This window comes from Lygodium microphyllum, chromosome 29, assembly GCF_053477565.2.
Source record: "Lygodium microphyllum isolate KBCC chromosome 29, Lygodium_microphyllum_v1.1.10, whole genome shotgun sequence".
Lineage (NCBI taxonomy): Eukaryota > Viridiplantae > Streptophyta > Polypodiopsida > Schizaeales > Lygodiaceae > Lygodium > Lygodium microphyllum.
In genome coordinates, this window is record NC_141163.1 from 96,051,111 (window position 1) to 96,074,594 (window position 23,484).

The 23,484-nt window shown below is 43.1% G+C and overlaps 1 protein-coding gene across 1 annotated transcript in view; it reads right to left on the reverse strand.

Annotated features, from left to right (window-relative positions):
• Window positions 1–819: 819 nt before the first annotated feature.
• The window catches only part of LOC148010937 (EH domain-containing protein 1-like), a 39,867-nt gene continuing 17,202 nt past the window's right edge, over window positions 820–23,484 (reverse strand). Inside the window, exons 3-16 of the mRNA XM_087671254.1 lie at window positions 7,926–7,994; window positions 7,785–7,842; window positions 7,587–7,639; window positions 7,422–7,458; window positions 7,214–7,275; window positions 6,756–6,869; window positions 4,418–4,520; window positions 4,280–4,329; window positions 2,597–2,725; window positions 2,248–2,499; window positions 2,000–2,079; window positions 1,698–1,824; window positions 1,478–1,621; window positions 820–1,383 (exon numbers count right to left, since the gene is read on the reverse strand). Coding sequence (XP_087527380.1) covers window positions 1,198–1,383; window positions 1,478–1,621; window positions 1,698–1,824; window positions 2,000–2,079; window positions 2,248–2,499; window positions 2,597–2,725; window positions 4,280–4,329; window positions 4,418–4,520; window positions 6,756–6,869; window positions 7,214–7,275; window positions 7,422–7,458; window positions 7,587–7,639; window positions 7,785–7,842; window positions 7,926–7,994 — 1,464 coding nt within the window. The 3' untranslated portion in view covers window positions 820–1,197. The remainder of the gene's footprint in view (window positions 1,384–1,477; window positions 1,622–1,697; window positions 1,825–1,999; window positions 2,080–2,247; window positions 2,500–2,596; window positions 2,726–4,279; window positions 4,330–4,417; window positions 4,521–6,755; window positions 6,870–7,213; window positions 7,276–7,421; window positions 7,459–7,586; window positions 7,640–7,784; window positions 7,843–7,925; window positions 7,995–23,484) is intronic.

Genomic DNA, 23,484 nt, shown 5'->3' on the forward strand with positions numbered 1-23,484 from the left:
ATCTTTGCTTCCACCTTTGCTTTGATGCAAAGTGTCAAAAGCAATGTTGTAGCCATAGATTCTATGTTCCATTGATCATTGCATCGACTTTGCTTGCATTATTCGAGGATAGGGTTATTTATGACGTGATATAATTCCTGAAAATCTCTCCTTGTTGCTTCTTATAAGGGACTTAAAGTCTGTGTTCTATTCACTCATGCCTGTGTTCTACTCACTCTTGAACCGTAAGATGGAAGCCAAGACCTTGCAAGTAATCCAAGGAAATGCATTTGCAAGCCTCACCTTTCCATGAGTCTGCATTATTCTTGCAAGTAGCTCTGAGTCAAACTATGGTGAAAGGAGCAGGATAGGTTACTGTTGTATGTTTGTCCACCCAGCCTTCTTTTACAGGCATGCTCTCTGGACGTGTTGTGTTCACCCTCAGTGGCTGCACTAGAGATACAAACAAAAAACCATTGATTAGGTGCATTAACAGAAGATGGTAGCAAGTTCATCAAGCCTCAAGGTTGTACCAAGGGCTAAATTAGCCTTCTGGATATTGTAGAATCTTAGGCTTCTTCACACAGCTATTTTCTAAGCGTGGCTCTCTTCTTATCATTTAGAGTGGCTCTTTTACTTGGTTTTAAGGGGTCAGATTCACAACACATGGCTTATGGAGATCATAAAGATGTTAGAATCAGCTTGGAGCTAGCCCAGTGAAGAAAGCTTCCCAATTCTACCATAGAAATTCATTGTTCAAGAACAGTTATCTCACTCACATGTACTCCATGAAAATGTGTGAAAGAAAAGTCTGCTTACAACACACTTCACTATATCCAATCTCATAAATTTCTTAAATTAACATATGTGCAACTATTACAGACAGGAGTCTGAAATCAACCGTAGAATTGAAACATACAAGGCTTGATCTCCACGTATCACACAGTAAAGCTAAGTTACATGATTGTTTTCATGATCTTGTATTTCCAATATGCTTGCTTGTATCATTGTTGCAATGTGACGTATAGGAGAAAACTGCTTGTCTGCCAATGCAGCCGCTGCTGGCACACCTTTGACTTATGCTCTTCAGGATCAGTGATTCTTAGCACAGTTGAGCATCAGCAACACCTGCATTCTTGATGTGTCAACCACACGCAATCATCCAAGCCCATACAAACTGGGCCAAGGGAAGTTGATACTCCATCTACACCCCATGCTTCAGTCGTAGGGATTACGGAATCTCTTCAACAGATTTGGAATATCATAACCAAGCATATCATCAACAGCCTGTATCATCTTAGGCTTTAGTTTCTCAAACTTGTCAAAATTGTAGCCAGATAAGATATCCCGGAAATGATCTGCACTTGGGAAGTCGCCTGCTGGTAAGTGATGCTCCCTTTGAACCTGCATACAGTCAAAATATGAAGACTGATGTTAGTCTTTGAAAGGAACTTAAAGGCTCCTGCTGCCCAAAGAAAAAGCAAGATCAGGTAAAAACCTTTCCAAATTCTTCCTCTAGATTGTCAATCAGGCGCTGCTGTACTTTGGCTTTGCCCATCATAGCAGGCATTTCCTTCCTTAAATGTCCAATTATGTAAGCATGGATTTTTGCAGCTCGTGCACGCTTGACAAACTCATTTATCTACAAATGCAGGAAAGCAAAAGTCAGTCTGCAATTCTGAGAAGTAGAGTATGTGCATCTACACTTTACAGCTTACCCGGCGATCACAGGCTTTCCTGGGTATGTCCTTCAAATCTGCTAGCAAGTCTTCTTGTTCTCTCTCAAAAAGTTCCTTCCCAATAGGACCTACTGCTCTTTCATTTATAGGCTTGTCATTAAATGACCTGAAAGCCAAACAAAACCTTTACTACTGAGAAGTAGCAAAACTTTCCTGGCAAACTCCAAAAACAGCCTCTACCATAACCATAATAGACTAATAGCAGTGCAATCTGTACTCTCTAAATCATAACACTCGGTCAAACAAATGCAAGCAATCAATTGGCAGTTTGTAAGGCTTACCCTATATATACTCGCATGACTTCTGGAGTATTTAAAACTTTGCCAAGAGACCACATGAGCGCCCCATACACTCTCATTAACTACCAAAATACCATCACCCCAATTAGCCACAGGAGAATAAGTGGACTAAAACCATGGGTCAATGTTCATTTACCAAGTCCAAATAAGAGAACTGGATCCTAACTTGTAAGTAGTGCTTGGATCTTAAAATGAAATATTATAACACAAGCAGAGTATTTTTCTCCCACCTGTTGTGTATCAACCTGATCAGCCTTATTTAAAACAACTCTGATTTTATCATCATGCCCACGTAAGGAACCAATGACCCGTTTGAATTCATCACTGATATCCAGCTTATGAGGATCAAAGAGAAGTAAGATAAGGTCACATTTTGCCGCAAACCACTCAGTGACTCCAGTGAAGTCATAACTACGTTGCGTACGCTGCTTTTCTCCAGAAAGCACTCCAGGTGTGTCCACAAATGTGATGTGCTCAAGAAGCTTTAAGAGGGGCAAAAAAGAGATGAAAGTTGACTCAAAAAAAGTGGACCATGCATAGCACAAAAGACATTCAGATGTTGACTGCTGCAATACTTACAGGGTGTGGCATCTGTGAGCACTCAAACTTTGACAAAAAAGCTGTTCCAAACTTTGTCAGCCCACTGAAAGGCATATCAGCCTGAACTGCAATAGTATTTCCAGGAACACTTCTACGATCTGCGCCTCCCTGTACAAGAGCAATTCATACATTGAAACATGAGAAGTGAAGAAAGATCTCTCATGTAACTCACTCATCACCATGACTATTTACTGCACACATCAAGCTATGTACACCATACGATCTCACAGAAACATTGATACAACAACTTGACCTGAACCCATGTTTTCTGCAAATAGGGCAAAGAACTGGTGGGAAAACAATACCTAAATAGGTTTCAATGAGAGCACTCCCATAACAGACAATGTATGCATAAGGACTGAGTGTCAAAACAAAAAAAATTTGTGCTCTGGTTCCTTTCAGAAAATCCTTTGACTCAGTCTCCAAGTCCCACCTTAACACAATAGCAGCCTTACAGATGTGTCATATCTCCCACATGGCATACATGTGCATGTCATTCGAGAGGATGAGACACCAACCAAGCTGTTCCCCAAGTCCCACCTTAGCACAATAGTAGCCTTACAGGACTGTCATATCTCCCACATGGCATACATGTGCATGCCATTTGAGAGGACGAGACACCAACCAAGTCGTTCAGCAGATGTTACAACGCATGGGAGTGTTCTGTCTTCCCTACAATGCTACCAATTGGAAGGACCACTGGGTCTAGCCTCCCCCACAATGCTTATGGAAAGTGGAGGGTACAATTTATGGTACTAATACAGTTGATATGATATTGTATGGGCTGAGTTTGGGATGCCCCCTTTCTTGATTAACATCGTATCTTGATTGTGATCTATGTCAAGACACACTAGGTGCAGATCTAAGACTAGCTTTGATCTTGTCAACATGATGTGGGATTGTCTGGTTTGCCACAGTGACACAGCTAGGTGCAGATCTAAGACTAGCTTTGATCTTGTCAACATGATGTGGGATTGTCTGGTTTGCCACAGTGATACAGCTAAATTAGCTTATTGTAGCAGGGATTTCATGGCCCAGCCAGTGCTGAGACCAGACATTAGAGCACCTGGCATCAATTTATATATTTGTGCAACCAAAACTTTGAAAGAGCTAAGCTTCATCAGATCACATTGATCAGCTTCATGGTGTGCATTGAGTAATGACTGGACATATTAGATGCTGATACCACTGGCATCAGGTAAAGATGGAGGAACATTCACAGGCAGGAGACACATATGCAGAACTTGAATATGGAAGAAAATGAAGATAAGCACAGTAGATGCCTTGTTTGATATCATGATTTAGAAGCAGCTAATATCATCTTTTCCAAGAGAAGCTTGGTCATCTTGCCACAACCAGCCTGTCCTAAGAATTTGACATTCAATGAATAGACAATAACTGCATGATTTTCTAAACCTTTAAGGAATCAATTTGCCATTATTCACAATGGCCACACTCAAAAGCTTCAGAACGTCAAATTGCCATTTAATTTTTTGTGCAGAAGTTCAGATTCTGATTACCACGGTCATCTTTCTAGATATGAGGGACTATGAGAGGTGAATCCCACAGGGAAGTATGGACTTGTGCTTTTTTTCTTTTTTTCTTTTTTTTTTTGTAGGGTATTTGCAGAGTACAAAGAAGGAATAAGGGCATGTACCGTACCATCACAACCACAAAGCGATCTGTTGTAGGCTCTGGCCCAATATGAGCTCCTAAACCAACCAACAAACACATGTTGATCTTCATTAGTTATTCCAAGCAGGTTTTAGCAATGTAACCAAATTATTTGCAGTGGCTCACCTGGATAAGTTCCCTTTAATAAATGTTTTATAAAAGTGGTTTTCCCAGTGGAATATTGACCAAGTAGCATGATCATAGGCTTAGCATCAAATTCACTCTCTGTCTGCGTAACATATTATAAAAGTCTCAACATAAGCAAGAACATTCTCTTTTTACTACATAGCAGGGGAGAGAAACATCAAGTCAAGACCTTGTTATCCAATGTTTCTCAAATCTCTGCTACTCCAAACAAACACAACAATCAACAGAAAAGAAATGCAAACTATTCACCCATGCATCAACAAATATAATTGTGCTGGTTCCTTTCACATCAGAGTGTATTTATATTACTTACAATGACACTGAGTACAAAATAAAGGGCACAATATGAGAGAGAGACAAATGGATAAGATCAAGCCAGATATGTCACATGGCATATGCAGGTGGTATGAAACAATGCTCAATAACAGTCCGACGACATCAAGCTGTCCATACATACGAGGCATTGATATTGGTAATAATCTCCCATCTATCCCTGCTGTAGAAATTGATAGACAGCACACTGCATGATGAGGGAATATCCTCACAGCCCAAGACGTTGCTTGACTCGACAAGCTAAACAACAGCTGCTGATGGTCAGGTGCAGACATATGTCATGCCTAGAAAAAGAGCTCAACAGCTGCAGAGCCAAATCTGCTATGCTACAGGGCAATCCCACAGGCAATGGCATGGTGCCTCACTGATACACAATAGCTGATTACCAACCACAGAACTGAAAAGCTGCACAGCAAGTATGAAAGCCACATTTACATGTCACAGGGTCACTACATATAATAGGTCATGAATTTGTAGTGTGTTTTGTACTGCAAGGTAATGTGTTCTGTAGGAATGTGTTAAATCAGGTGGACAAGAACGGCTATGAGGAAGTATAGTGACAATATGATTTGAAATTTGAGTGTCCTAGTCAAAGCCCCTTGTTGAGAGGAAAGATCTGCTATGACTGAGACTGAGTCACCTTGAAGCTAATGCAAGCGAGGGTACCCATCAACAAGCATGGATCTCACACCAGCCATTACTCAAGCGACTGCCATATTCACACAAAAAACACAAACCAAAAAAAAAAAGGAACAAAAGCAACAGCAGCAGCAGTAGCAGCACATTGTCCCATATTAACCATGACAAACATATTAGAAGGAACATGTTAAGAGAGAAAATTCGGAGGTGCACCCTAAAACTCAAACTTTGACCCCACATTGTTCCAACGCATGCCTTGGAAGGGGCAATACGTTTGCTCTAGATAAACATGAAAATGACTTGTACAGGTTTTCCTTGAGAGGCATCACAAAATGCTTCAAGGCTTTTATTAGAGGACAAGCCCACATCCCAATAAATGGTCCTTCAAAGACTTATGATGCTTCTTGTCAAACCATTCTGGATAACTCATATCATACTTGCCCATCTCAATATTCTTTCTTCACCACTACTATCATCATTCACAAGCTCTGTGATGAAGGGTAAAGGACCGCAAGGAAAGGTTTACCACACATATTATTCAGGCCTGGACCATGTTCTTGTTGCTGAGATGGCAACAACTACTGCAAGTGTTGTGGATGCCTGAGTGCACAAGGCAATGTGTGCAGCCATTGCAGGTGAAACTTCTCACTTTGTGACCGCAAAAGGCACCAAAATAAAAGGCACACAACCACTCCAAGTGTTGCAAAAAGTCCAACAGCTTACAAGGCAACAATGTCTACAGCTGTTGCAGATACCAACTTCCAGCTCCAGAACTGCAATTCAAATCATTTGGCACTGCTAAGGCAAAGAGTATAAAGGTTGCAGATGTTTGCTTTATTTGGCTAGCCTTTGCCATAGGCTGCAAAAATCTGCAGAACTGTCATTGATCTTACAGTGAGTTTAAACATTAGAATTGACTGTCATTCCAACACCTAGAAAGTGTGGCCAAGTGGTACATGTCTCATTGCAACATAAACTGGAACTATGACTCCCAGCAGGCAAGTCTTAGATTATGAAACCAATATTGCAGTACTGTATAGGACCATATCCCTTGTTTCCTATAAATATGCATGTCGACAAGTTGTTGACATTGTCATACCCTTTTCAAGTTTTCATAAGCTCTAAGTGAAGTTTGTCCCTAGATTACATAATCTGAAAACCTCACCTTATTGTTTACTTCCTTGCTAAAACTTCATACAGCACTTAGATTATAAAAGTGGCATTTTAACAACACGATAATGTTCATCAAACACATAAGGAAATCTTGAGCATTTGACACTTGCAGAGAAACAGTTAGTCAACCAGTAGGAATCAAGCAAAAAATTCAAAGGAAGATTTGTCTTACCAATAAAGATGAAACAAAATCATTGAACTGGTATGTGACCTCCAAAGGCTTGAGCTTTTCAACATACAGTTTTTTTAGGCCATCAATAACAGATGTAACATGTGACATTGGAATCTGAAGAAGGAACATAGTTTTTAAGCATCCATAATGTGGTGAACAACAACTGATGAAAATCCAAAGACAACAAAGGCATCTTGAGGTAGTTATATCCTCACAGTCATGAGTTAATACAATTGAGTATTAATTAAATGATTAGTTGACTTATTCTGGTAACTAGATCAGCAACCATAAACTTTTTCAAATGAATTTTCTATCGACTGCTTAGATTTCTTATGATAGAGTACTAAGAGCACACATTCATAGTAATGATTATGATCATAGATACAATTCACATAGTGCAAAGCATGTCGAAAATACATCAGAACATTATTCAGCACTAGAACCTCAGAAGAGCATACCTTCTTACTACCCTTTGAGTTGAACCATTGAGCTGTTGTTGTTTGCAATTGTGGAGAGGTTCCTGGAAATGGTTCGATGTTACTTTGCAGGAGAAAAGAAGTTGAAATTCGCTATATATTTGATGCACACCAATAATTGAAGCTTGCTATATATTTGATGTATACCAATGTTATGGCTATATCCAACATGAAACAGACGAGTAATTACCATTAACAAAAACTTCTGCTGGTTGCAGCTTACTTTTCTGAATCACAATTCAAATCAGCACAGAAAATTATAAGAAGACGAATTTCAAGCTGAAGGTTTTACCATCACAAAGCATTACTTCCCCCAGCTCAAAAATTATAAAAATTCAAGCAAAGTGGCACATACTGATAATAACTCCTCCATCCCTTCCATTTCAGGAGGACTGATATTTTCCAAATCTGCTAGTTTAAAAAATACAAGTCAATGTATCCAGAACTCAAAAATCATGTACAATTATTGTAGATAGCAGTTTGAATCTAACATTAAATAGAACGGAAACCAATTTCAAATGATAGTAAAATAGGCCAGAGTATTCATCATTGCCTGAATCTTTCAGCATGTCTGCAGATATTACGTGACCAGTTTGTGCCATAGAAATTATCTGCATTGTATGAACACACCAAATAAACTTCATAATCTTCCAGCACAGTAGAAGATCACAAGCTGAAAACACAATCACCTTACCTGCATTGCAGTCACAAATTCTTGAAATCCAAGATAACCTTGACGTTTGGAATCAGCCACTGCCCAGACCTGCAGTAATTGTATCTTCCATTAAGAGAAGTGGTATTATTAATGGCAACCAAAGAGGTACTAGGGTTGCCATAGGAATTAGAAGCACATTCACTAGCAACAAAAAATGTAAAATGATCACTGTTGAACATGAGGGAAAGGTTTAGTTATCAGTAAACCCCAACAAATACTCTTTAGCACATTTCATCCTAGCTAATAAGTTCTGGCACCCCAGACCACAAGAAGAATAGTCATGTAGCAGCATGCTACTGCTTCTTCCAAATACTTGTATAACAATGCGATAGCACAAGCATCCACCACGATCTGCAAGTAGCTCCCCTGCATACTGAGCTAAACCGGGGCTGACAACATGGACCAAACTTATGTGAAAACTTGTAGAGCTAGGTGCAAAAAGGTGTGGCTAGATGTATATTTATTGTTCATGCCTCATAAATTGGCACAAAAGATTTTTGCTACTTCTGAAGCTAATGTTAAATCTCACCTTTACTGCCATGTAAACCTGATTTGTGCTGTTATTTTAGAGGTTTACTAGTGCCCTGAAAAAATCATGGAATATCTAGAGCTAGCTAGCTAACATGGATCAAAATATAAATATCAAGAGAAGAGGTAAGGAAAACACCAGAAAGAACGAAATGGGCTCCAACATAAGTTTTTTTACTTGAGAATATTGGGTATCATAAGCACAAGGGCCTTCTTACATACATTTTTAATGAGGCCCAATTCCCTTGTACATCCGTGTGAGATGCAAGCACTAGTTTCCAATTTCTTTTTCATGGGGCCCAAGTTGCCACATGTTAAGTTTGGGTCAGTTTTGGGCTGCATGGAAGTATATCTTCCACATTATGCTCTTTTTTCCCTATTTTGCTCAGGTTTCTAGGTCATGCTGTCAGAGTGCAGCAATGCAAAAGCGTAGGACAAAGATTGAGAGAGAGTGAACACAGAGAGAAGAGAGAGAGAGAAAAGGAGACAGTGTAAACGCAGAAAATCTGCAGTGTAGTATGCTGTATAAGACTGCAGAAATACACGAGGCAGAGGAAATATCTGCGTATGTATCTGACTTGATGACCTCGATCTCCGTCAGCCCGAGCACAGTCTGTCTCAGCCAACAGATCTCAAGATCAGAATCTGAAAATAATGAATGCTGGAGTGTGCCACAAACTGGCTATAAATAGCCAAAAAATAGGAAATAACTACACCAGGTCGGCTGCATTAAATGCAGCCGACTGCAGTAAAAAAACTGTCCGACTGCAGGTGCTGACATGGCGCCTGCTGATGTGGCACTGCCGTACTCACTGTCCAGGAAATGACTGGCTGACACCCCCTCTCAGATCCTGGACAAGTCAAAAGACTAAGGGATCTGGAATGCTACCGAAGAAGAGCCTGGGGAAGCACCTTCGTAAACAAATCTGCAAGATTATCCTCCATCTTGCAATACTCCACATCAATGGTCCCATCCAGAAGCTTCTCCCAAATGAAGTGATACTGGATCTCAATGTGCTTTGTTTGGGCATGGAATACAAGATTCCATACCAAGGCAATGCAACTCTTGTTGTCACATCGCAAAAGAGTAGGACAAGTCTGGGGGTAGCCAAGCTCCTCCAACAATCTCCGAAGCCACACAACCTCACATGTGGTGGAAAACGTAGCCCGATACTCCACCTTAGAAGAAGAAAGGGTTACCGTGGGCTGCTTCTTGCTACTCCAAGAGATAACACCTATACCCAAGGTAAAACAGTAGCCTGTAGTAGACCGTCGGTGGTCCACATCGCCAATCCAATCCGAGTCACTCCAACCTGCAAGAACCAGATCTAAAGCATCTGAACCTACGGGATAAGAAATCCCTAAGTCAGAAGTCCCCCTCAAATACCGAAGAATCCTCAGGGCAGCCTACCAATGCACCTGTTTGGGTTCAGTCATGAACCCTGCCAAAAGACCCACAGCAAAACAAAGATCAACACGAGTGTTGAGAAGCCAAATCAAGAATCCAATCAATTGACGGTAGCGTGAAGCATCCATCACGAGAGAATTTGAGTGTGAAGTGGCCTTCCAATTCGGATCCATAGTAGTAATGGGCCGACAAGTCTCCATCTCAAAAGTCACCAAGAGCTCCTGAATGTACCTCTACTGAGAGATGAAAATCCCCCTCAGAGACTGATAAATCTCGTGACCCAAGAAGAAATGAAGAAGCCCCAAATCCCTTATCTCGAATGCCTGATGTAAAGCGGTCTTAGTCTCTCAAACCTTCTGTGCATGATCCCTTGTCAAAATCAAATCATCAACATATAACACAAACAACACATGACCAACCTTGGAAGTGTGGACATAAAAATGCGGATCGGCCGTGGAGCGCCAATATCCCAACTTCGACTAAAGAAAGAAGTCAATCTTCTCGTTCCATGCACGCGGAGCCTGCTTGAGGCCATACAAGGCCTTCTTCAACCTGTAAACTTTCCAGTCCGAGGATCCAAAGCCAGGAGGCTTCTCAACATAGATCTCCTCCTGCAAGTCACCATTAAGAAAGTCCGACTTCACATCCAACTAATAAACAGGCCATCTCCTATGGCCAACCAAGGCAAGAACAGCTCGAATAGTCGCCATACGAGCAGTGGGGGCAAAAGTATCATGGAAATCAATGCCTGGGTGCTGAGCAAAACCTTTAGCAACAAGGTGAGCCTTGTGCTTGTCCAAGGAACCATCGCTAAGGTACTTGGTCTTGAAGACCCACTTGATACCAATCACCTTATTGTGAGAGGGACGAGGCACAAGAGACCAAGTGCCATTCCTCTCAATAGCCTCCAACTCAACTTCCATGGCCTTCCGCCAATGATCAGGCTGCAAAGCCTCCTTCACTGAAGTGGGCTCACGATCCTGCATAACACGGGTCAGCAAACAATAGTTGGAGCAAACAAGCTCCGAAGAATGTTAATGGATCCTCCGCGACCTCCGCGGTCCATCCTGCGGTCCCCACACCTCAGGGACCCCCTCAATCCCTGAATCTCGGAGTGTGTCATGGGCCCAACGAGGAGGACGAACCTCTCCCTGGCGCTCTCCATCTGCTGAAGACTCGGGTACATCCACCGGTGGAAACTCCTCGGGGGTGGCCAATGGAAGAGAAGACTCGAAATCAGAAGAAGAATCTTCATCAAGAGGCTCTGGCTCCAAAGGAATTGTCTCGGAAGCCCAACTCTCCCCTGGATCTCCAGGGACGGTGTGCTCCTCACCCCCCTCTGTGGCCAGTACTTCCACGAACCGCACATCTCGGCTCGTGTAGACATCCCGCTTTACGAGATCAAACAAACGATAACCTTGGGACTGGGAGCTATAGCCAACAAAAACATGTCATCGGGAAGCCGCCTCGAACTTATCACGTTGCGTCTTCGAGATGTACACATAAGCGTCACACCCAAAGATCCTAAAATAAGAGACATCAAGCTTAGTCCTGAAGTAAGCCTCAAAAGGTGTCATCCTATCAACGGCTGAAGTGGGAGATCGATTGAAGATGTGAACGGTAGTAGCCACTGCCTCGGCCCACAGAAACTGAGATGTCTGTCGGTGCTCCATCATGGTACATGCCATCTCGATCACACTTCAGTTCTTCCGCTCCAAAATGCCATTCTCTTGGGGAGTGTTTGTGTTAGCAAACTCTTGGTGAATGCCCCTATCTGCACAAAAACGAGCAAACTCATTAGACATAAATTCACCTCCCTTGTCTGAACGCAAGGTCTTCAGTCGCCGGCCAAAACGGTTCTCTTCAAAGAGAAGCCAATCCTTGAAGTGAGAGAAAGCCTCCGACTTCAAAGTCAAGAAATAGGCCCAAGTCATCCTGCTGTAGTCATCTACGATCAACATGAAGTATAAGCTCCCCTTCAAGGACTCAGTCCTCATCGGGCCACAAAGATCCGTAGATACAAGCTCCATGGGTGAAGTATACCGCCTAGAAGCTTTGTTGGGAATCGCATCCCGATGCAATTTCCCACGAATGCAGGAGACACATGGCTGATGGCTCACCACTATGTCTGGCAATCCTCGAACAAACGACCGTCACAACGCCTTCCAAAGGTACTCGTAGTTCAGGTGGCCAAACCGAGCATGCCATAACTCGAACTGTGTCTGAGAAGTAAGAAGAAGAGAAGTAAGAGTTGGAGAAGACTTCAATTTGTAGACGCCATTCTCCTCATACCCTGCAGAGAGAACCTTCCTCGATCCACGATCAAGGACTCGAACAGTATCACTGTCAAACTCCACCAAGAGGCCAAGAGCACAAATCTTATGGACCGAAAGTAAATGATACCCCAAACCTGGCACATGCAACGCCTCAGAGGTGTGGATATCACCACGTCCATCTGGAATAAGCTGCATCTCACCCGGTGCAACAATAGACACAAAAGAGCTATCTCCAATGAGAATCTGCCCATGCGAAGGTCACAAATGGGCAACACCAACGGAAAAAGAAGTCATGTGCCGTGAGGCACCACTGTCCACAATCCACTCTTAAGCTTGGGGAGCTATCATCGCAGCATCAAAAGTCTTCGATGTAGAGTCCTCAATGACTGCTAAGTGTAGAAAAGCAGCTGATGAGGGTGCAACCACCGCTCCAGAATCCTTCGTGTCCTTCTTCTTGGTATCCTTCTTGTCTTTGTCAGGGCAATCCTTTCTTCCAGTGACCGGTCTTTCCATAAATATGGCAAGTCGATTCCTTCTTGTCCTTCTTGGATTTATTGTCCTCCTTCTTCTTCTTTTGGTCCTTCCCCTTCTTCTGAGAGGCTTGACCAACCAATGCCTCCGATTTGGAAGCATTATGCCCCTTTAATTGTTCCTCCTGGTCCAAGACCATAGGAACCAACTCTTCCTACCGAAGAGTCGACTCCCGCCCTGATGCAATAAGAGCGAAATAAAAAGTACCGAATCGTGCAACTGGGATAGTAAAGTGATCGCCATGTCTTCGGAGGAAATAGGCTCCCCCGCATTTTGAACCTACATCTGAAGTTGCCGAAGCTTGTTGATGTGTTCCCGAAGCAAAGAAGACTTATTCATGGACAAGGTCCGCATCTGCACCTCCAAAGAAACCCTCTTCATCAAGGTCATCCAATTGTACATCTAATCGAGCTCCAACTATATCTCTCGAGCCACCATCAAGTGATCAATGTGAGCTATCACGGCTGTAGTGCAAGACGGAAACAGAAAAGATCGAATCCTGGCATTCAATTTGTCCCAATGAGACTAGGCCTTGGTCAACTCCACACGAGCATTGGAAGAGAGTTTGGACTCATCCCTCACCGAGGGCCTGTTAATCTCCTCCATCACCAGTTCCGCCAAATCATAAGACTCCAAAATGGCCAACATCATCACCCGCCAGATGCGGTAATTGTCACCATCAAGCTTTTGATCCGATGGAAGAGCCAGTAGGACAGGCATCTTCCTGTCCATGATCGCCTGGAACTCCAAATCAGTCTCTATAGACATGTTAACCTGCAATACCTGCACAAACGCAAAATCAGTCCCCCTCTGACTGTGAAAGCGCAGCCTTCGAGGGTTGGTTCCTCCATTGCCCAAACCTTCTTCACCCGCCGGAGGCAATGAAAAGGTAAAACCTGCAATGGAAGGCCTCAAACACAGCCTTCCTCCCCTTCGAACAGCAATAACGTGCAGCAAATTCACTGATTAGACTCCTTTCCCGCACACCCACACTCACTTCAGCCTTGATCCGATGCGTAGCCCTCCCGCTCGCTCTCGAATCCTAGAAACGCAGCCTTGTGTCGCGCTGAAATCTCCTCTTCAGATAGGTTTGACCCTCAGTCAGTCCATCTTCACCGCTCTGATACCAGGTCAGAGTGCAGCGATGCGGAAGCATTGAACAAAGACTAAGAGAGAGTGAACACAGAGAGAAGAGAGAGAGAAAAGGAGACAATGTAGACGCAAAAAATCTGCAGTGTAGTATGCTGTATAAGAGTGCAGAAATACACAAGGAGACAGAGAAAATATCTGCGTATGTATCCGACTTGATGACCTCGATCTCCGTCAGCCCAAGCACAATCTGTCTCAGCGAACAGATCTCAAGATCAAAATCTGAAAATAATGAATGCTGGAGTGTGCCACGAACTGGCTATAAATAGCCAAAAAATAGGAAATAGCTGCACCAGGTCGGCTGCATTAAATGCAGCCGATTGCAGTAAAAAAGCTGTCCGACTGCAAGTGCTGACGTGGCACTGCCATACTCACTGTCCAGGAAATGACTGGCTAACACATGCAAGGCTAGAGAAGGCTGTGGAGATCGGTTTTTGGGCAGTACACAGCAGGTGATGCACATTTTGGAGCAGTTCACAACTGCTGAATTAGATTTTGGAGGATTAACAGCAATAGAGCCCCAATTTCTGCAAGGCAATGTGATCTACAAAACTTTCTAGGAGTAGAAACCCTAGTTGTCCATGTCCAACGGATGAATTGACTCATCCGATCTGTCATGTCCAATACAACACATCCAATGGCATCCGATGGAAATTGTTAGACTATTTTAAAGTGCCTATTTGTGACCATCTCGGGTTTCTTTTGGGGTAGTTGTAGGTGTTTGTTTAGGCTTCCTCTCCCACAACACATCTCTCTCTCTCTCTCTCTCTCTCTCTCTCTCTCTCTCTCTCTGTGTGTGTGGAAAGATATTGAATTAAGTAGCAATATTTACATCAAACCATCAAGTCGGCTAAGAAAACAGAATAGACACAAATCAAGCCAGAAGGGTAACACACAAATATCACACAGAAAGTACAGCTGGAGTGGAGTGAACAATATCCAAGCCAGGGAGCAACAATGTCAAGAAGAAGCAAATCAGCCGAAACCATAGAGGAGATTTGCCATAATAGTAAACTACGAATATGGGCCACATGACCATGGATGCCCAAGGCAGAATCAAAAATAAAGGCATTCCAAGTACGCCAAATATGCCACAATGCTGTCCATCGAAGGTAATGGAAAAGGCAGGAATAATTGATTGCAAGGCGGACATAGAAGGCATCCTTCCCATAATCCACGAACGAGCTGAAATCTACTGCTAAGTCGCCGAAGACCACACACGGGAAACAAAACTCCAAATTTGTTGAGCAACAAGGCAAGAGACGAAGAGATGATGCAATGTTTCATTGCATGTAGTGCAAAATACATAGGGAGCACATGAGATCTTGCAAGCACGCAACACATCCCCAATTGGAAGACCCCCAATAAGCAACCTCCACATGAACACTTTACTCTGATAAGAAACAAAGTTGGAGGAATCTCTCCTACCACTTCTTTTTGTTGTCCCGAATATGCCATATTTTATTGGCCTTTCCAGTGACCCATCTCTTGGCCTCAACCATCTGATGATAGATTTGATTAGCTGTCCTTTTCTCAAAATCATTAGGAAGCACAAACATCCAATCCCACCAAGGAGACGATGGCTATAAAGCAAACAATGGATAGAACCTCAGAAGCTTCTCCTGAAAAGACGACCAAATGTCATGATAGCCACGAGGCACCCGAAAGTGCTGACGAATGCACCGGAAAGAATAAAGACGAGGCTGCCCAGGAATGATACCATCATGGACTATCTACAACCCCAAGCGAGCCATCCAACTAAACTTGTCTTGCTGCAAGTCTTTATCATGCCAATCCAACAACCTAGAGGTAGCCAACACTTCTCCTTGCAGCGAATTCTTCTCCTTACGAAGATCAGGAGGACGCCAAACTCCAAAATGCAAAATCTCCTGCCAAGATGCAATCAAATGAGAAAGGAGGAAAGACTGGGAGACCTTTATAGGCCTCGTGGAGTTCAGCACATGCTACCAAGAAACTTAAATAATTGTGCGACCATGCGAGATACAAATCTTTTCAATGAAAATTTTTGCAATATCTGACTGGGGATGACTATGCACACATAATGCCTGCAAAAGTGTCAATCTCAAAGCAACCATATGGAAATTAACATCCAATAAAGCTGCTCCCCCCATCCTTTTAGGAGTAGTCGCATGCTGCCAAGAAATCCACACCTGTCCCAAACAATTCCCTTTCTTTTTCCACAACATGAAGTGGATAGGTTGAACCAATTCCAAAAGAGACTTCTTAGTTCAAGGAAGTAAGGGCAAAAAAAACGAGACCATACTAATCATAATGCATTGAGCAACTTTAAGTCTGACATGAAGAGGCCAGCCTTGAGATTTCCGGTAAATGAACTGATCATGTATACGGGATGACATCCAATCAAGCAAGGCATGGGGAGCTACATCCACACCAATAGGATAACCCAAGTGTCAGGTAATATCTCCTTTAGAAATCACTGCTCCTTGCCAACCCAAAGCTTGCAAATCACTTTCCATACAAGAAATCAGGGTAGATTTCTGAGCATTAATACGAAGCCCCGACACTAAAGCAAAAAGATTCCACATAACCATTACCCGATTAACATTAGTGCGATCAACCTTAAGAAACATAAAAGAATCATCAGTCAAAGATTGACCCAAAAGTTGGGCACCACTGGGAAGAGACAAACCAACAATCTCGCCTTGATCAACCAACTTATCCAACAATAAGAGCATTGGGTGAGTGACCAAGGCAAATAGCAAAGGACTGAGAGGGTAGCCTTGCCCAAGAGAACGGGACAAGGCAATTCCATATGTGATCCCCCCATTAAGTGCAATACGAGCCACAGCACCCTAACTAATGGTATCAACAAGAGAGGTCATGCGAGGACTAAATCCCATGGTAGACATCAACTCTCTCTCTCTCTCTCTCTCTCTCCCCCCCCCCCAACAATATATTCTATCCCTCTAATTTTAAATTCAAATTTCAAGCTTAACTTTCAAGCTCTCTATTCTCAAACTCTCTCTCCTCAAGATCTCTACATGCTAACTAGCCTCTTAAACAGCCCCAAAACATGCTTAATTAATGAAAACCCTATAACAGGAAGTGGTTCGAGAGTGTTTTTGTGTAAACCCTAATTTGGGAGGGTCCATCCACATCTATAAATAGACAAGCTTCCCGCCATTCAGCCCATCCTTTTGTGCAGGTTTCTCGCTCTACCATACAGATTTCAGCCATTAGCCATCTACAATCTGCTGTCCAACCATCATCGACTACAGCCCATCACTATCCACCTAGGCGGCCTGTTTCCAGCCATTGCCCTGCTGTTTGGAGGTTTCAATCTGCTACATCATTATAGCACTTGATCAACTTGCATTTTCAACATCTGGTGCCAAGCAAAAGGTTGCTATCATCTTTTCCACTAGGCAACTACTGTAGTATCTACGTTTTTGCTATCCAACAAGCCACCTACATCAACAAACACCTCTCCTATTGTCTTCTGTCAGTTCTCTACCTTGGGTTCAATTTTCAGCCTTCTCTAGCAATACACTACTGCGTTTCGTCCTTCTTTGCGAGACGAGTCCAAACTCTCTTCCAATGAGATAAGGTGGAGTTGACAAAGGTTCAGGCACATTGGGATAAACTCTATGCTTACATTCGCTCGTTTTTATTTCTTTCATGTACTACAACTGTTCTCTCTCATATTGAGCATTTGACGGTGGCTCGAGAGATATGGCTAGAGCTTGATCAGATGTACAATTGAATGACCATCATAAAGTGAGCTTCTTTGGAAGTGCAGATGCGGAGCATGAGTATCAACAAGTCATCTTCTATGCGGGAGCATATTAACAAGCTGAGACAGCTTCAAATGCAAGTTCAAACGCACGGAAGATGATCACTTCTGAGGACATAGCAATAACTCTTCTTTCACAGTTACCGCTCCGTTTCAGTGGTTTTTATTCCGCCCTGATTGCCTCAGGGCGGTCTAAGACTCTTCAATGGGAAGAGTTGGTTCCTATGATTTTGGATCAATAGGACCAATTGAAATGTATCAATGCTTCGAAATCTGAGGCTTTGATTGGTCAGTCCTTTTAGAAGAAGGGGAAGGACCAAAAGAAGAAGGACAAATCTAAGAAGGACAAAGAAAAGGAGTCTACTTGTCACATCTGTGGCGAAACTAGTCACACGAAGAAGGATTGCCCCAACAAGGAGAAGAAGAAGAAACCTTCAAAGGATGCCGAAGCAGTGGCTACTCCCTCATCAACTGCCTTCCTCCATTTGGAGGTGGTTAAGGATTCACCCTTGACCGCCTCTGATGCTGCGTTGATGGCCCCATACACTCAGGAGTGGATTGTTGATAGTGGTGCCTCCCAACAGATGACTCCTTCTTCAGCCGATATTGCTCATTTGCAGCCTTCACATAACCAGATTCTCATTGGTGACAGTTCATCTATTCCTATACAGGGACAGAAAAACATGCATCTTATTTCACATCGACGTGGTGGTGCCCATACATCGGAGGTACTTTATGTGCCAGCCTTGGGATACCATCTACTTTCGGTACACAAGATTTGTGCCCTCGGCTTGATGAGGATTCTTTTTGGATTCTTGATAGTGGATCGAGGTAGGTTCTTTCTTCAGGTTACGAGGAGAATGGAATCTACAAGTTGCAGTCTTCTTCTGCCTTGACTTCTCTTCTTCTTACCTCCCAAACTCAGTCCGAGCTTTGGCATGCTCGGTTTGGCCACTTCAATTATGATTACCTTCGGAAGGCATCAAAGGGATAGCTCGTTCGAGGTTTGCCAGATATTGTGGTGAGCCAGTAGCCTTGTGTATCCTACACCCATGGGAAGTAAACTCATGATGTTCCCAGCAAAGCTTCGAGGTGGTCTTCCGCACCCTTGGAGCTAGTTTCTACCGATCTTTGAGAACTGATGAGGACAAAGTCTCTTCAAAGGAGCTTGTATTTCATGCTAATTGTGGATGATTACAGCAAGATGACATGGGCTTATTTCTTGAAGCTGAAGTCGGAGGCTTTCTCCAACTTTAAGGATTGGTTGCTCTTTAAGAAAAACCGATCAAGCCAAAAGCTGAAGACCTTACAATTGGACAAGGGTGGGGAATTTGATTCTAATGAGTTTGCTCGTTTTTGTGCAAATCATGGTATTCACCAGGAGTTTACCAATACAAACACCCCTCAGAAGAATGGCATCATGGAGCGGAAGAATCGCAGTGTGATCGAGATGACCCGTAGAATGATGGAGCATCGTCAGACACCTCAATGTCTATGGGCTGAGGCTGTGGCTGCCAGAGTTCACATCCATAATCGTTTCCCTAATTCTATTGTTGTTGGCATGACTCCATATGAGGCGTACTTTGAGTCTAAGCCCGATTTTTCTTATTTTAGGGTTTTTGGGTGTGATGCTTATGTTCACATCCCGAAGAGACAGCATGACAAATTTGAAGCGGCTTCCAAAAGACGGGTGTTTGTGGGCTATAGCTTCCAGTCTCAAAGCTACCAATTGTATGATCCTATTAAGCACGATGTCTACACAAGCCATGATGTTCGGTTCATGGAAGTTCCAGCTTTAGAGGCAGGTGAGAAACACCCTATTCTTGGAGATCCCGATGATAGCTAGGCTCCAGTAACTATGTCCACATCTCATGTGGAGGTCGTGTGTTGTTTGTCCTTTATGTGGACGCCTTGATTGTGGCAAGTGACCGTACTCAGATGGTCGAGTAGACAAAGACAGCACTTCATGAGAAGTTTGAGATGACGGATATGGGACTTCTTCACTTCTTTCTAGGTCAAGAGATCTATCAAACTCCGAGGGGGATCTTTCTTTCCCAACAGCAGTATGTACAGGAGCTCTTAACTACGTGTGAGATGGAGGGATGCAAGTCTCTTACAACTCCTATGGACCCAAATTGGAAGACTACAGCTCATTCTGGTTTTCCTTTGGCGGATGCTACCCATTATAAGCAGTTGGTTGGCTCCTTGATCTCACTTCTTAATACTCGTGTTGACTTGTTATGTTGTAGGTGTGTTGGTCGAGTTCATGAGTAAACCCACGATGGTGCATTGGTAGGCTGCTCAAAGGATTTTGAGGTTCCTACACAAGACTCATGATCTTGGGATCTATTATCCTCCTCGTACACGTGCTCTGGACTTGGTACTTATAGGTTGGAGTGATCCTAATTGGCCTAGTGATGTGGAACATCGAAGGTCCACTAGTGATTATTGTTTTACCTTGGGTGTTGATACTCTTTCATCGAGCAACAAGGAGCAACTCACAGTTGCCCTTTCTTCGACTGAGGCTCAGTATCGGGCAGCATCTTCTATTACCTATGAGACGGTGTGGCTTCGTAGGCTCTTGGAGGAGCTTGGCTGCCGGCAAACAAGTCCTACAATTCTATAGTGCAACAATGAGAGTTGCATTGCCTTGGCCAGGAATCCTGTGTTTCATGCTCTGACGAAGCATATTGAGATCTACTATCATTTCATTCGGAAGAAGATTCTAGATGAGACCGTTTCCCTAGTCTATTGCAAGACAGAGAACAATCTTGCAGATTTGTTTACTGAGGTGCTTCCCCAGGCTTTACTTCCATAGCACTCCAAATCCCTCAGCCTTCTGCCATGCCCAGGATCTGAGAGGGGGTATTAGAGCTGGTTAGCTGATCGTTCCCTGGACAGGAGCAGCAGGCACAGCAACTCGTTATCAGGCGACAGGTGCAAAAGGCATGTCACATGGCAGCTGATATGGCGCGGGCAATTGGACAGCATTCGGATGCATTTAATGCAACTGACTTGCATTATTTTTTGTGTTTTTCCTAGCTTATTTATAGGCCCTAGTTTCAACAATCTTTATCAATTGGTTGTCACAAATTTCAGGCTACAGACCGTGGAGACTGCTCTCCAAGCTAACGGAGACTAAGATCTTCAAGGTGGAGACATACACAGACATTCTCTCTGCACCCATGTATATTTTTGCATTCCTATATAGAATCTTCACTGCAGATTTTCTGTGTTGCACTGTCTCTTTCTCTCTCTCTCTCTCTTTTCTCTCTGTTCACCCTTTGTATTGATTATTCACTTCCGCATTGCTTCACTCTGACAAAAAGCTCATGCCCAATTGATCATGATCCCAAAACTGATGCAAAAGTATAGTCTCAGAACTACCGTAATAACCTACTCATTGCATACATCTCACAGTGGCTAGTACATTGAGTAGTGACCCCATGGTAGACATACTGTCATCACAATACCTTGGATTACATGCTTAATACATCAAAGATCCACTACATACGAGAGTTGTCCACAACTAGAGGAGTGAAAGTACTACCTCCCCCTTGAACATCACATAATACTCCAAATCCCTGCCCTACTGAACTTGACTAAGCCCGAATTGAAATCGGCTCTAACTAAAAGGTATCTGGGTAAAGCTATAATAACTAAGGCTAGTCTACCAAGTCATCCTCTTCCATCCGTTTTGCATCTATTGGTGAAACAATGTTGAAGCTTCACCAAGAAGCATATGGAAAGTTTACCTCTAACTTTACTTGCCTCAAACCTCCACTAGGTTGTAGGCTTTTCTTCCCCTTGAGCATTGCGATACTTTATACTTTCACATTGTTGCAATTCCAACTTAATTAATATGCAACATTGCATCTAGTTGACTAGCCCCTCGTATATACCTAACATGATAGGAGCACCAAATGCATTAGGAAACATTCTTATTTGCATACTTTTGACCATTGCAATGTGGTTGTGCATGCGAAACATACTATCAGACATAACAAGATACATTTTCCCATACATTGCATGCATTACTAGCTGTATTTTTCCTCATGACCAACACTATACGGAGCATTTGCATGATCAACATTATTACCATGAGCCCCATAAGCATTCAGGGGTACAAATGCATTACCAAATATGCTACTTTGTGCCCCAAGCATCAAGCCAACACTGCCATACATAGGGTTTTGCACATTTCCAGCAACACCTGAATACATTCGGCCTTGCATACCATGCATTGGCTGCTATGTACCATAGGGATTTGTGCCATACATTCTCGTATGTAGTCCCTGTCCAACCATAGCATGAATAATTGTGCTACCACCAATGTATCCTGGCCGCCCCATCATAGCATGCATGCCGGACTGTCCAAAATCCATTGGACTAGCACTTCCATGATGGCCCTGCATTTGCATTCCTTGCCCCACAGGTACCAACTATTTTGCTTCATTACCATCTTTGGGAGCTTCAAGTAAAGGCTTTGGCATTACCTTCGATGCACCTTGCTGTCCCGAAGACGTAGAAGATGACTTCTTCTTCTTGCCCTTGTTGTCCTTCTTCGGAGTATTCAAAAATCAAGTAAACTAGGGATCCTTTGCCAATTCAGCAAAGAAATTTGTTGTTGTCCTCATCTAATTCACTTTACTAGTCATCAATGTCATTATGCCTTGAAGGTTCTACATCTTGCCCGACAGCAACAATTTCAACTTCTTGTCCATGGTCTGAGCGTTGTCCAAGATCAAGCATTGCACTTCTTTCATTCCAATGTGAATGTTTATACTGCGAGGCATCATTGCTACTTGATTCCATCTCACTATATAAAGACGTATTGCTGTAATTTCTCAGCTAAGAGCAAAAATCAGCACTAGCACAAAGCTCTAGCTTGCAATTAGGTGCCTCATGCCTACCAAATCAAGAGATCTAGTGGAATCTCGCCAATGGAACCATGAAACCAGCCTTCTTTCTTGGAGAGGGCGGTAATTCCCTAATTAAGCACTTAATTAGGGCAATCAGCAAACAAACATAAATTATAATGCATAACTTACCTTAATAACCTTGGACATTGGAGACCTTCTTGACCCCAAAACTGGCACCCCTTTCGTTATTTCTTTAACTTTGATCGCTAATGGAATGAGTACAAGCTGAGATTCCACAATCTCCTTGCTATTCCAAAAGCCCCTTGATGTAATAACAATCAGCAAGCAATTCGGACCAATGAATGGACTAGCATCTAAATTCCCTAACAATTACACAAATTTCAGGGGCTGAATTCAGTATATGAAGCCTCCTCCTATTGGCATGGATCCAAAGGTGGCTGTCAAACCCTAAAACAGTCATTTCCTAGACAGTTGGTGGACAACAAAGTACAACACGTTCCACGTCAGCAGTACAGCAGGACATGACAGCACTACGGCAGGATGCCACGTGGCGTTGGTACAGTCGGCTGCATTTAATGCAACCGACCTGGTGCTGGGGATTTCCTATTTTTGGCTATTTATAGCCAGTTTGTGGCACACTCCAACATTCATTATTCAGATTCTGATCTTGAGATCTGTTGGCTGAGACAGACTGTGCTCGGGCTGACAGAGATCGAGGTCATCAAGTCGGAGAACATACGCAAATATTTCCTCTGTCCCCTTGTGTATTTCTGCACTCTTATACAGCATATTACACCGGAGATTTTCTGCGTTTACATTGTCTCATTTTCTCTCTCTCTCTCTCTTCTCTCTGTGTTCACTCTCTCTCAGTCTTTGTCCTACGCTTCCGCATCACTGCACTCTGACATGGTATCAGAGCGGTGAAGATGGACTGACTGAGGGCTGAATCTATTTGAAGAGGAGATTTCATCGCAACACAAGGCTGCGT